This window comes from Symsagittifera roscoffensis, chromosome 8 (assembly GCF_963678635.1).
Source record: "Symsagittifera roscoffensis chromosome 8, txSymRosc1.1, whole genome shotgun sequence".
Taxonomy (NCBI): Eukaryota; Metazoa; Xenacoelomorpha; order Acoela; family Convolutidae; genus Symsagittifera; species Symsagittifera roscoffensis.
Genome location: NC_087069.1, coordinates 33,875,989 through 33,888,290, shown reverse-complemented (window position 1 = coordinate 33,888,290; position 12,302 = coordinate 33,875,989). Strand labels below are relative to the sequence as shown.

The 12,302-nt window shown below is 36.9% G+C and overlaps 1 protein-coding gene across 2 annotated transcripts; it reads left to right on the top strand.

Annotated features, from left to right (window-relative positions):
- The first annotated feature begins 793 nt into the window (after window positions 1–793).
- Window positions 794–6,230, top strand: LOC134853546 (Krueppel-like factor 6). Of its 2 annotated transcripts, XM_063869545.1 has the most exons (4): window positions 794–3,370; window positions 3,688–4,983; window positions 5,159–5,427; window positions 5,664–6,230. In XM_063869545.1, the coding sequence occupies exons 2-4, from the start codon at window positions 4,229–4,231 to the stop codon at window positions 5,831–5,833; spliced, it is 1,194 nt and encodes a 397-aa protein (XP_063725615.1). In that variant the 5' UTR covers window positions 794–3,370; window positions 3,688–4,228; the 3' UTR covers window positions 5,834–6,230. The 2 variants fall into 2 exon arrangements, with proteins under 2 accessions (XP_063725615.1, XP_063725614.1); XM_063869544.1 differs by having other exon boundaries at window positions 794–4,983.
- The last annotated feature ends 6,072 nt before the right edge of the window (window positions 6,231–12,302 follow it).

Sequence of the window (12,302 nt, the reverse complement as noted above, 5' to 3'; positions counted from 1 at the left end):
AAACTTTCAGTGGTGTCTTTTGTCTTCGCACCACGAATACAAAAAAGACAGTAATTAAAAAATTGTAGTTTTTGAATGTGGTCGGAACAGTATCTGTTTCTTGCACAACAACGGTCTGTCTTCGTTTTTTCATTTTCAGTTGTTTTCATTTTCGTTTTTTCCCTTATCTCAGATCAAAGCAATCACTTTAACGTTTCAAAAGTAGCCTACAATTGTTAAGTGTCAATGAAATAATTGAAGATACGTAATAAGGTCGTGTGGTGTTTCAATTATTTTTATTGGAAATAGTTCAAAATAAGTATTATTCAAATTTATTTGCAAATGAAAGGCAAATTACGCTCTCCAATAACAAAAAGGAGATGATGAGAGAGAAAATACGATAACTTCTAGTTTAAAAATTGGTTTATAGTTTTACCAGCTGAATAAAAACTTTACCTATTGATCCAGTTTTATTTAATTCGGTTAATTTTAATATAAAAAAGTGTCAATTGAAATTCAAAGAGTATCATTGCCATATACTATAATTTTAACGAAGCCGAAAAACGGGACAGAACTATGACGAGGATGTATTTTTTGCATTGCTTAAGGTTCTAAAAATAAAAGGTATGTCGAAGAAGAGCGTTTTTTTTTTGCATTTTTCAGACTTATTCGACAGCAGTCTGAGTTGTGGCACGCTCTGCTACCTTACGCACTTTCGTTGGCTTCGCAGTTCTTTTTTAAAATAATTTCTAATTATTTTTTCCCTTATTGTTCTAAAGTCAATTGTTTAAATAAAGTGAAGGTTCTTATATAGGCCTTGATTTTTTTGGTTTTTTTTTCAAGAAAAAGTCTTAGAATGCTCTTATAACTACAGATGTGCATTCATGCATATTAATGCATATATGAATGCACCTAGGTTTATATGCACTTTTTGAGTTCAATTGTAATTCATTTGCTGAAAGTTACATAACTAGCACAAATACGAACGTGGAAATGGCGCGAAAAAAAGTGATCTTTTTCTAATTTCGAAGGTGGAATTTAATTTTTAGATTTCCAGCTGAATAAAAACTTTACCTATTGATCCAGTTCTCTCAAATTGGATTAATGTTATCAAAATAGTGCCAATCAAAAATATTCTCGAAATTCAAAGAGCTTAACGGGCGTCTTTTGATTTCTTTGAACTTTGAAAAATGAAATTTTTTGAAAGTCAGTGTTTTTCTTCTGTTTGCTTGCGTTCATTTCTCTTTTCCAGCTGTCATTTGGCTATGTTTTTAATATTCCAGTGTGCAAACTAAAGTGATACGATAGCTTATACATGATAATATGTCATGTTTTCCTTTAAAAAAATGTTTCTACCCTACTATGTGTTTTTCTGCCTTCAAGTCACTTACCACTCTTAGTCTGGAGGCAATGAATCAGCCTGGGACGGCAAAGGTTGTGGGTTCGAATCTGACCTGGACCTTTTTTTCCAAATAAAAGTGTCAGCCTATTATTTGTCTGCTTAGTTGCAACATCTTAGTGTGGTTATTTTTTGCTGTGTGCAATTCTCATTATAGTTGTTGTTGGTGTCTTGATTTACTCCTGCAGTTTGTTATTCAACTAACCTTGACTTCGTATATTTTCTTTTTTTTTCGCTTTAAAACTTTATTCGACATAAATTATTTAGGTTAACATTTTATCGGCTGAGTGACCTCATTTTGGGTAGTTTCAAAAGAAACGTAATTTTTACGCGCCCTTAGGATCGCACAAAATCTTTGAATAGAATTTATTGTTCAAAGATTTCATGACAACAATTTTGTTTTCCGTTCTACTGGAATTTGAACTAAGTATTGTCGGCTCAGTTGAATTTCCATTAAACTCTGTCGATTGTGTTTCTGATGTGTTTTCCGCAAATACAACATCATTGCAGACAGCATTTTGAAGTTTTTTTTTCTAGTTTCCAAAATTTTTTCACTTTTTTTGGATCTAGTGGCTTTCTTTTCCTTGTCTACTGGCTTGCAATGCTATTTTAATTTGGTATCGCAAGTGGTGCGAGGCTTCGCTTCGCCTCTGTGTCATAAAGATGCATCGCTTGATATTTGCTGGAGTTGCAGCTACCTAAGATGAAGTTGCATAGGTTCAGTTTTTAAGTAGTTAGATAGATGTAATAGCAATTTTCAAACTCCGCTTTGTCGCCGTGTCTGTTAATGATAGGATTTTGGTTAAAACTAATTCGTGTGGCTATCACCTGAGACAAAAGTTGCTTAGAATTTTATTAGGAGCTTAGTTTTTTTCTGCGGTGTCTTGCAGTCGTAAATTTTGAGGGATCTCTTTAACTATTTCTCCCTTTTTGCCAAAAAGGAGATCTCTTACTAGGTTTATAAAATTTGCATGCAATATGCTTAACCGTTGAGTTGGTTCTTAATAGGGGTGGCGGGTTTTTTCGGTTATACCTCCCTAAATGAGAAAAAATGAAAACGAAACTTTTTGTTAAGAAATTGGATAGAGCTTACTTAAAAATGCAGGGGCTGATATCCTTAACGGCAAATCAAGTAGAAAAATGCAAAAATGGGAATTAAACGATAGTTAAAATCCCATTTGACATCTTTCTTTATGGAATTTATGTGCAGAAAAAGGCGAAAAAAAGTCAGTTTGAGGCTAAATGAAGTAAAATAGCTTCGTTTTTTTACCAGTCTCACTCATAATAATAAATTGAATTTCCTAGTAACTGTATCCCAATTTTGTTATAATTTTTTTTTCATTGTTCATCATTTAGAGGGGGAGGGTGTAGCCGAAGCTGAGCTTTGCATTACATGTTTTTTTTTGTCAATTTGTCAAAGTTTTCTGGCAGATGTGGCGTAAAGAAATGCGACTCATTATTTTTGTTCACTTGATGTCTGCCTACTTATTAAGAGCTGAATTTGTTCATATATATTCTAGTGACACGTGAACTGAGCTTCTAAGTTCATTGCTTTTTGTCCTCAGAGTTTAAACGCGCATGACTTTGAGGTTATGAACTGTTTTGTGTTCTTGCTTGTGTCGTTGCTACAAATACTCAAAATATATACCATTGCTGCAACGCCTGTCGTTTAACCGTCGGCTTCAAAAGCAAATATATTTATATCTTTTTGAGTTGTCCTTTCGGTGCTAGATTCAAATTTGTTCATGTTGGCATTTATTTTGTTCACTTTGAGAAGCCTTAGTCGTACCTTCAAAATCGTATGAACTTTGCTGATACGACCATTTGCCATTCAATAACGTCACGAGAATTGAAAACCAGGCTGAACGATTTGTGAACAAATAGTGACGCCAACGTAACGAGAACATAAAACAGTGGGAGAATAATCGGGTAACTCGGGTGACAATCTTTGATTCACGCTCCTAGTGTCAAGGCGAACACACCTGCGCAGTGGTAAATAGTTGCTTTTACTGAAATTAATCTTCTAAAGTAGCCATTAGAATGTGGTGTGTATTGTAGGCAAATACTGTATCTTCAGTTGTTTTCGTGATATTTTGAATGCTATGCATCACTCGTTGTCGTATAACAACCAACATGTGGTATCAGAATGGTAATAGTGTAGTTTGTTCACGCATTTTGTGTTCGCCGCTGAATAATCCCTTTTGTGGTATTTCTTGAATTAGCAACATAGAAGGAAAAAGAACTAAGGCCTAGATACCAATTCTGTATATTTCCTTACGATTTGACTGGTAATTTTCCTGTGTGCTTAGGCGGTTTGTTCGGACTATTGGTAGCTTTGAATTAGACTGGTGACGTTGCTCTACAAATATGACCACGAGGTCGAAATGTGAACAAATAGACGATATAAGGAGCTGTGTTGTGAACAGATTCGCGATTGTTTGACTAAAATAACCGACGAATCCGCTTTTGTTCAGACACTTTTCACGCCGCTTGATTTTGATTGGCTGAGAATGTTACACACCGTCTAAATTGTTCACGCAGCATTGTGTCATGACGGTCTAAAGTCAGTCGTACTTTGCCTCTGCTCGGTTAGAACACGTATTTATACTCAATTTTGAGGCTGAAACTACATTTGAAGCTTAGGCAGTCACACCACCAGATAAAACACAACACACCAATTATTCAGCTCGAGAAGTTAACCCTCTCAATCAACCTTCTTTCAACCTGCAACATCATTCTGTTACCATTTGTTCTTACGAACTACCATTCTTGCGATATACATTCCTGAAAATTTCTCAGTTTTGTCCGAATTTTCTTATTTCAATTTGAAATATCTCCAATTCTTAAACAATGGAGTGCACAACAGCCGTTTCGCCTGCTCATTGCGAGTACCAAGACCAAATGCATGGATTCCATTTGCATGACAGTAGCTCCTCGGAGTCAAAGCGGACTTTGGGAGCCAATTGTTCCCCACTCTGTGATGATCAGAAACACCTTCCTCTGAAGAAGCGCAAGCTGATTCAGCCGTACAGCGAGGAAAGTCCTACTGTATTGGATTTAAACAAGGATGTCAACAACAACTGCGACAGTTGTGGCAAATCTGTGGACGAACTTGACGTTCTGAGGGGAATTGTGTCCAGAAAAGGGAGTTTTTCCAGCGAATTTATGGACAATGATTCCCAACACGGGCCGTTTACGCCACCGGCACCTTTCCAGGTGTTCGACAACAATAGCAATAATTGGATACCAGGTTCTGGTTCTCCGACGCCTCTTTACACCTCAAATATGGGTAATATTAGGATTCCAGCCACATCAGTACCGGTCACGATTCCACCTCTGATTCCAATGACAATTCAGAAAACCAACAAGGTGCAATTTACAACAGTATCAGGGTCGAATCTGGAGTCGAAAGCATCTGCTTCGGAACCAGGTTCGGCGCTTCCAACTGAATCATCCGTATTTGTCCAACAGGAGAGGAAATTGAATTCGACAGTTCTTCAGTCGAACTCTGGTGCTCCTCAGATTGTTTATATCATCACTCCAGCTGCATTGGGCAAACTGCAGCTTGCAGGCGCCAAGTTCACTCCTAACGTCAACAATTTCAGGTAAATTTTAATTAAACATTCTCTTTGAATTTGAAAATTACCTGCTTCAGCGCAGTATAAAGAAAATAAACACTGGCTTTATCATTAAGCTCCATTCTGAATCTTGGTGAAAATTTTTCGTAAACTTTCAGATTGATGCTTGTTTAGTGAGTATTTAAGTTTTTTTTTATTGCAGGCAAATCAGACCGGCACCTATTGCGCCACTGTCATTGCAGCCTAGCAGACCTTTGTCGTCGTCATCTTCAGGTGGAGACTCTTTGAGAGCGTCTCCATGCAGAGATGGGGACGAGGGAGGAAATCATAGTGATTGCAGTTCTGGCAGCAGCAGTGGAGCTAGTTCTTCGGTCGCTGAGAGACCTCGACCCTTCGTGTGCAATTTCACAGGCTGTGGCAAATCATACATGAAGAACAGCCATCTCAGAGCACATTACAGAAGTCACACAGGTACATATACAGTTCATACTTGATTCAAGGCTAAAATGAAAACTACAAAAAAGAGTTATTTACTTAAAAAATCAAAATTTTCTCATAAGTTTCAAATTTTTTGAAATTTGTTTTCATTCTATTCAAAATCTTCTGTACAATTGGAAGATGAAGATAGCAATGAGCTGTTTTGATTCGACTGGTTTAAAATAAAAGTCAATTGACCGGTGAATGATTAGTTTTTTTGTTGTTTACAGGTGAGAAACCCTTTGCGTGCAATCTATGCGAGAGAGCCTTTACAAGATCAGATGAGCTGGCAAGACACAGGAGGTCACATACAGGAGAGAAGAATCATGTTTGTCCCGTCTGCGCGCAAAGATTCACCCGCAAAGACCATTTGACCAAACATATGAACAGAATTCATTGAAGCGTGCGTGCTATGGGACTGAAGTGCTGAACTATTTAATCGACTTAAATATAGCGGATCAAATTGCCCCGAAAGAGGGAAAAGCAGGCTGAACAAATTGAAAATGAAAGTCAGGAAATGAAATTGAGGGCAAAAGTCTACTGAAGGAAATACAACTACATGTGTCATTTGTACTCTCTCGCTCTCTGAACTGAATTTTTCATTCTGCAGAAGAGAATACCACTGCATATGAACATTTGAACTCTGTCGCTCTGAACTGAATTTTTCGTTCCCGAAATTTTCAAATGTTGCCTCCTTCCAATTATCATCCACAAATTTAAAATAATTTTAGTTTTGTTTAGTTTATTTTATGAATCGTAGATTAATTTATAAATCCAGTAATATAGTTTTGATGAAACATTTTTTAATGCATTGAAATCCCTTAAAATTTTGTTAACAGTTCGTCTGAGAGGTTTATCACAAAAGAGGTGCAAGAAAAATCAGCTGCGAGTTGAGATCAGCTGCAACTTTGTGTCGTTGGTGAAATGCCGTGGCAGGGTCAAACCATTCTCAAGCATACTTGGCAGAAATTTTTTGATAATAAGGCCTTAGTGAAGTAACGAAATATTCACACCCGGTGCTGCAGAAAGTGGGATGATACCCCGCTGTCCCAAAATTACATCTGCAGGCTTATTAAGAGTCGATAAACGTTAAGAGGCGATATAGGTCGCGATGTTTTTTTTCAGAAGTCTTGAAATTTATTCAAGCTCAAATTTACTTTTTCGCGTTATGGTTTCTTTGTAAGTTCAGTGCATCTCCTTTGTTAAAATTCCACTATCGAACAGCGAAAGTGTCGAAGTCTTGAAAAGCGTGATCAACTTCTAGTTTCGGAGGTGGAATTTTATTCCAGTTGTCTCAATTTGGGCTAATTTTATCATAAAAGTGTCAATCATACATTTTTCTAGAATTTTAAAGAGCTTTACGGCCATCTATTTTTTTCTTCGAAATTCAAACACGTGTTTTCTTGCGTTCATTACTCTTCCGTGTAATTCAATTTTTTGAAACTTTTGCGCTCCTAAGGTCCAACAAGCTTAAATGGTTTGGTTCAAGTTATGTCGGCTTAATGGCCTGCGCTAGTTTCAATGCGCCTCCTCGTAAGTTTTGTCCGGTTAGTTAAATGAATGCTTGTAAAACACTGGAAAGTTTGTTGCAGTAGGTGTTTCCTAAAAAAGACATTGTTTCGAACTAATTTTCAGTCGATGCAGTTTTTTCGAAATGATTTTCGATCTGAGTTGATTAATTTTTGTCAGCTAGCTTGCCATGTTGTGTTTGACATGTGTCGCAAAGCTAGTAAATGCCTTTGTGTACTAATAGTGCTAATTCTTAGTTCAATTTTCTGTGGTTACAGCATCTGTGGTAACATCATCAGATCCACTTTACAAGAGAGGAAGTGTAAACTACACTTGAGAACTTGTGTATGTGGTAACTTCATCAGCTCAAACTAAGTTTAAATGATTGGTTCAAAGTGACAAAAACCTTGCCTGAAAAAGAAGATTTTAGCATATTTTCGTTCGAAAAAGCGAATTGGAATGAAATCGGATTATACATTGTGCAAAATCCTTTCTTGCCTTACTGCTTCAGCAATGTCGACATTGTAGTTGATTTATGGTATGATTGGCTACATAAGATATTGGAAAAACATACACCCAAAAAGACAAAACACCGAATGAGTTAACCTCCTTGGGTCAGCAATGAAACATCAAATGCAACAAGACTGCTCGTATCAGGGCGGAGCCCTGAATGTTCCGACTGCTCATTAAGGTTTATGGAGCAGTAATATCATTAAAAAATTTAAAGTAATAAAACAAAATGAAATTTTTTTTTCAAAAATTTTTAATTTTTTTTTAAATCATCCCCCACACGCCATATAAAGTACAAAATGATAGATTTCGCTACTTGTTTTAAATCAATTATGGCAAATAAGCTTCGTTAAACCAATTTGGAACGATTTCTAAGACGGATTAACTCTCCGCTTACGCGTTAATAGCGCGAAATATATCGCGCGTTCATTGTCCCAAATTGGCCAAAATGGCAATCTTAACCCCCATAACTTTACGAAAAATGATCACAGGTGAAATATCTTTTCAAATTTGAGCTCAGGACAACAATACCTTTCGAATGACATAAAAAAATTCCGTCAAAAATGGCTAGTTAAAAAGTCGAAATTTGTCTGAAGAAAAAAAAACCCACCCCGAGCACAAATATTCCGTTACTTTCGTATCGAAAGTCGGAACAATAAAAAGGAGGAATACAATGAGAAAATGGATGAATAAAAAACTGTTCCCGAATAACAATCTAAAGCTGGCAACACTTGAATCAAGAGTTAGTGAACTTTTAAACGAAGATCAAAAAGAGTTTGAACACTTAGTTTTCGAAAATGGAACATTTTCACAAATACAAAAGTATTTTAAAAGCATTCAAAAATCATCTCAACTTCCCTCAAAAATGTACTTAAATGATCAGATCGCTGTCACCGATAACAAAAAAGCCCAACTCTTAAATGAGTTCTTTCAATCAGTCTTTACTAATTCGGATTATCAAAGAACCTCCGATAACTCCAAACCTTCAAAAGTAGATAAACTCCACTTTACAAGAGAGGAAGTGCAAACTACACTTGAGAACTTGTGTATTGGGAAAGCAAAAAGTCCTGACGGTCTAGGAAATCTACCTCTTAAAAGTTTAGCTAAATACTTGGCTCCTTCACTGACACTCGTCTTCAACATAATTGGTAATAAACATGTCTACCCTTCCTTATGGAAATTGAGTATCCTTATACCAATATTTAAAGACGGAGACAAACAAGACATTTCAAATTATCGTCTCATTGCGCTCTTGGCGTGCCTCTCAAAAGTTCTTGAAACATTAATTTTCGAAAAACTATACGTAGCCATTGGACTCAATATCTGCAAAGAACAACATGGATTCACCAAATGTAAATCCACAATGACTCAAATGATCTTATATCTCAGTGAAAGATTTGACCACTTCGGATTTCAACACTGACTGCTCTATACCTCGACTTCGAAAAGGCGTTCGACAAGGGCAGTCATGAAAAATTGCAAATTAATGGCATTACTGGAGGAGCTTTGGAGCTGCTTGAAAGCTACTTGAAAAGTCGAAAACACCGAGCAAAAGTTGGAAACTCGATCTCTTCAGAACTCGAAGTCAAAAGTGGAGATCCACAAGGCTCAGTACTGGGTCCTCTGTTCTTCATAATCTTTGTAAATGATCTCCCAGAGTGTATCATGTCAAGTTGTTTCGGAAGCGTCCAACGGGCCTGCGAAGTCTAAATTAATCTCTTCATTAGCGAATGACAGTTCCGGTATTTTGTTCACTTGATCCGATCCCAACAACACCCTAAGGTTCTTACCGGCTTTTGAACATTGTTTGCAAGATTTGCCGTGATAAAATATTTCCCTATAATAATGTGGCCACCAGATGTGTTCAGCCAGGAATTTCATGCCAAACTGGTCTGGATGTGACTCGTGCAGCATCGAACTGAATGCCCCTCGGGCCGCGGCTGGTATTACAATTTTGTTGTCCTTGAAAAGTAAATCATCTCTGGTATGTTGGTCCTTCTCATATTTTTTCATGTATGAACCATGAATTCCCAATGAGCATCCAGTCTTCAGTGTCATAATTACATCCTTTAGTTTTTGTCTCAGATTTTGTCTACCTTGGTCATTATTTGTAGTAACTACTTGGAGCAATGATTTTCTGGTATAATTGGGGAAGAGGGAGAAGATAAGTTAGCTTTGTAGCGTTTCAATAAGTTCAAGTGGTCGTTATTAAGTAGGTCGTCTTTGAATTTCAAAGCAATATTGTGTTCCTCTGTTCAGCATTATGAAATATAGTAGGGCTTTATCCGAAAACGAAATTATTTTGTACTTAAAATGCGAATTATCTAACGGAATACACTTTGATGTACAATTTTCTGATCTGACGTGTGAATAATTACAAATTTTGACCTACTTGGCAATACAAGAAATAAAAGCAGCATTAATTCTAAAATTAAATGAAGCTAAAGAGCTATCAGTAGAAATTCGACTAATCTCATTGCTTGAATTACTTGTTCCCGACGAGAGAAAAGTATTTACAATTGAATTTACCGCGACCGAAGGTCGGTCTAAGAATTTTTTATTTACAACGGTAAAATTTTGTGACTTCGATAAAATATTACGAATTTTGTCAACAGAAGCCACAACAAACTCTTCATCCTAGTGGGAGGGAGGTAAAGCTTTGCCAGAAGGTAATCAAAAAAGAAGGTCTGTAAATTCCATATCTTTACCCGGAAGTGAGAAATTTTAAAATTTAAGGCTAGCAATCTATTTACCTATCGTGTTAATCTGCTATGCATTGTTTTGTTGCTATGGTTTGTGGAAAGGAGTGCCCTGTGGTCTATAACAATTTCGAAATCTGAGCCATATAGGTAGTTTCTGCAGTTCTCGCATGCCCAAACTACGCCTAAGAGTTCGAGTTCGTTGGTTGAGTACTTGATTTTGTGGTTGTTTAAAAATCTCGAGGCGAGTGCTATTGTTTTCCAATCTCCCCCTTGGAACTGTTCAAGTGTGGCTCCTAGGCCATTGTGTGAAGCTTCAGTTTTCAATCTTGTTTTTTCTTTGATATCGAAATGACTAAGTAATATTTACAATTTCGAATTTAAGGTTTCGAATGCGATGGAATGACTGTTGTCCCATTGGTACATTGATTTTTTCTTCAGAAGAACTCTTAGTGGGTAGCTTAAAAGAGACAGATTCGGAACGAATTTAGTATATTGATTACTCGAGCCGAAGAATGAACGAAGTTCAGAGATGTTCTTTGGGATTGGTAGGTTTGCTTATAGCATCGGCCTTTCCGACCAATGGTCTTACCCCGCTTCTGAAATCTTGAGCCCGAGCCTTTCTATCTCTTCCTGGAAAAATGCGCATTTCCTTCATTTCACTCCCATTTTATTTTTGTCCAGTGTTTCCAGAATTCTTTTTACAATTGCTTTGTTCTTCAATAGTTCCTTTGGAGGCAAATAATGTCGTCTATGTAACAATTTGTAAAAGGTATTTCTTTTAAAAGTAGGTCCATGACTCTTTAGAACTCGTTAGGCATATCGCCCAATCCATAAAATCTGGTTAAAAATATGTAAGTACCAGTAGTTTCTCCCCCTGCTGTGCTAAAATTGCATTATTTACTTGTCTTTTTGCATAACTGAAGCTGACTATACGCGTTCTTTAAATCAAGGTTACTGAACCAGACCTGCCCGTCGGTCTTCTCTGATAATTGTAAGACTACCTTATCTATCAATTCGTTGATATTGGGCATCTGGTGATTATTTTTAAAGATCTGTTCGTTCAACAGTTTTGAATTTAGTGCAAGTTTGATTGAGCCATCTTTCTTTCTAGTAATAACTATTGGACTTATAAAACAATCTTCGTCGCATTTGGCCAGTTTTTCTATCTGGCCTTCTTTTTCCATCCTTTCAGTTCCTCGTTTACTTCCGATAACAAAGGTAACGATACCCTTCTGCCTTTTGCTTGACCGGCTTAAAGGGGAATGGAATCGTGTACTTTTACGATCGTTTGCTATCTTTCCGATTCTGTTAAAGAGATTCTTGAAATTCTTAAAAAGTTCGTTTGTTGCATATTCCAAGTATTTTGACTTACTCTCCCCGGTGGGTTACTGACTGCACAGATCAGCACTTGACACTCCTTCTGTTTCACTTCAATCTCCAGTTTCGGAAGGTTGTCGTTGCCCAGGATGTTTTTTCATGTCCATCGTAATAAAAAAAGGGGTCTCTTCGCATATCCACCCGTTGGATTGTGTTCGGACTATATTTTTTCCCAATATATTGATTGTGCTGTCCGTGAAACCGCAGTACAACTGTTTCGTACGTTTTTCAACCGGATGAATCTTTAAGTTGGGGCAACGGAGCTTCAATTTATGTGATACTTTGTTTTAAAGACTCGTTGGGTTGGAAGAATCTACAGGCATGTTCATAATTAGAATCATTTCCCATCCAAGTCCTATGTTCAATAAATTTTTTGTTTTCAATCCGTTTTGACCGTAAATTGTCCTCAGGCTCAATACTGAGAAATAGTCGTCATCGCTTTGACAGTTTTCGTTTCAGGCGTTAAACACTCCACAAGTTTCTTCTTGGTTCTAGCTCCAGGAATCTTCCGACGGGACGTGCTTACAATTCTCGGTATTGACAGAGTCATTTACAATATTTACAGATGGTCTTTTGTTCTTTGATTTACATAATTTTGCGAAATGGCCTTTATTGTTACAGTTTTTACAGATGATCTTTCTGGCCGGAGAGACAATTAGATGGCCTTTAGTAAAAGAGTTTGCGCATTTCTTGTTTTGATGTTTAATTGCTTCTTTCGATGTTTAAGCTTGGTTCCTTTTTGACATGATTGTTTCCGTGAAATGGTTTAAA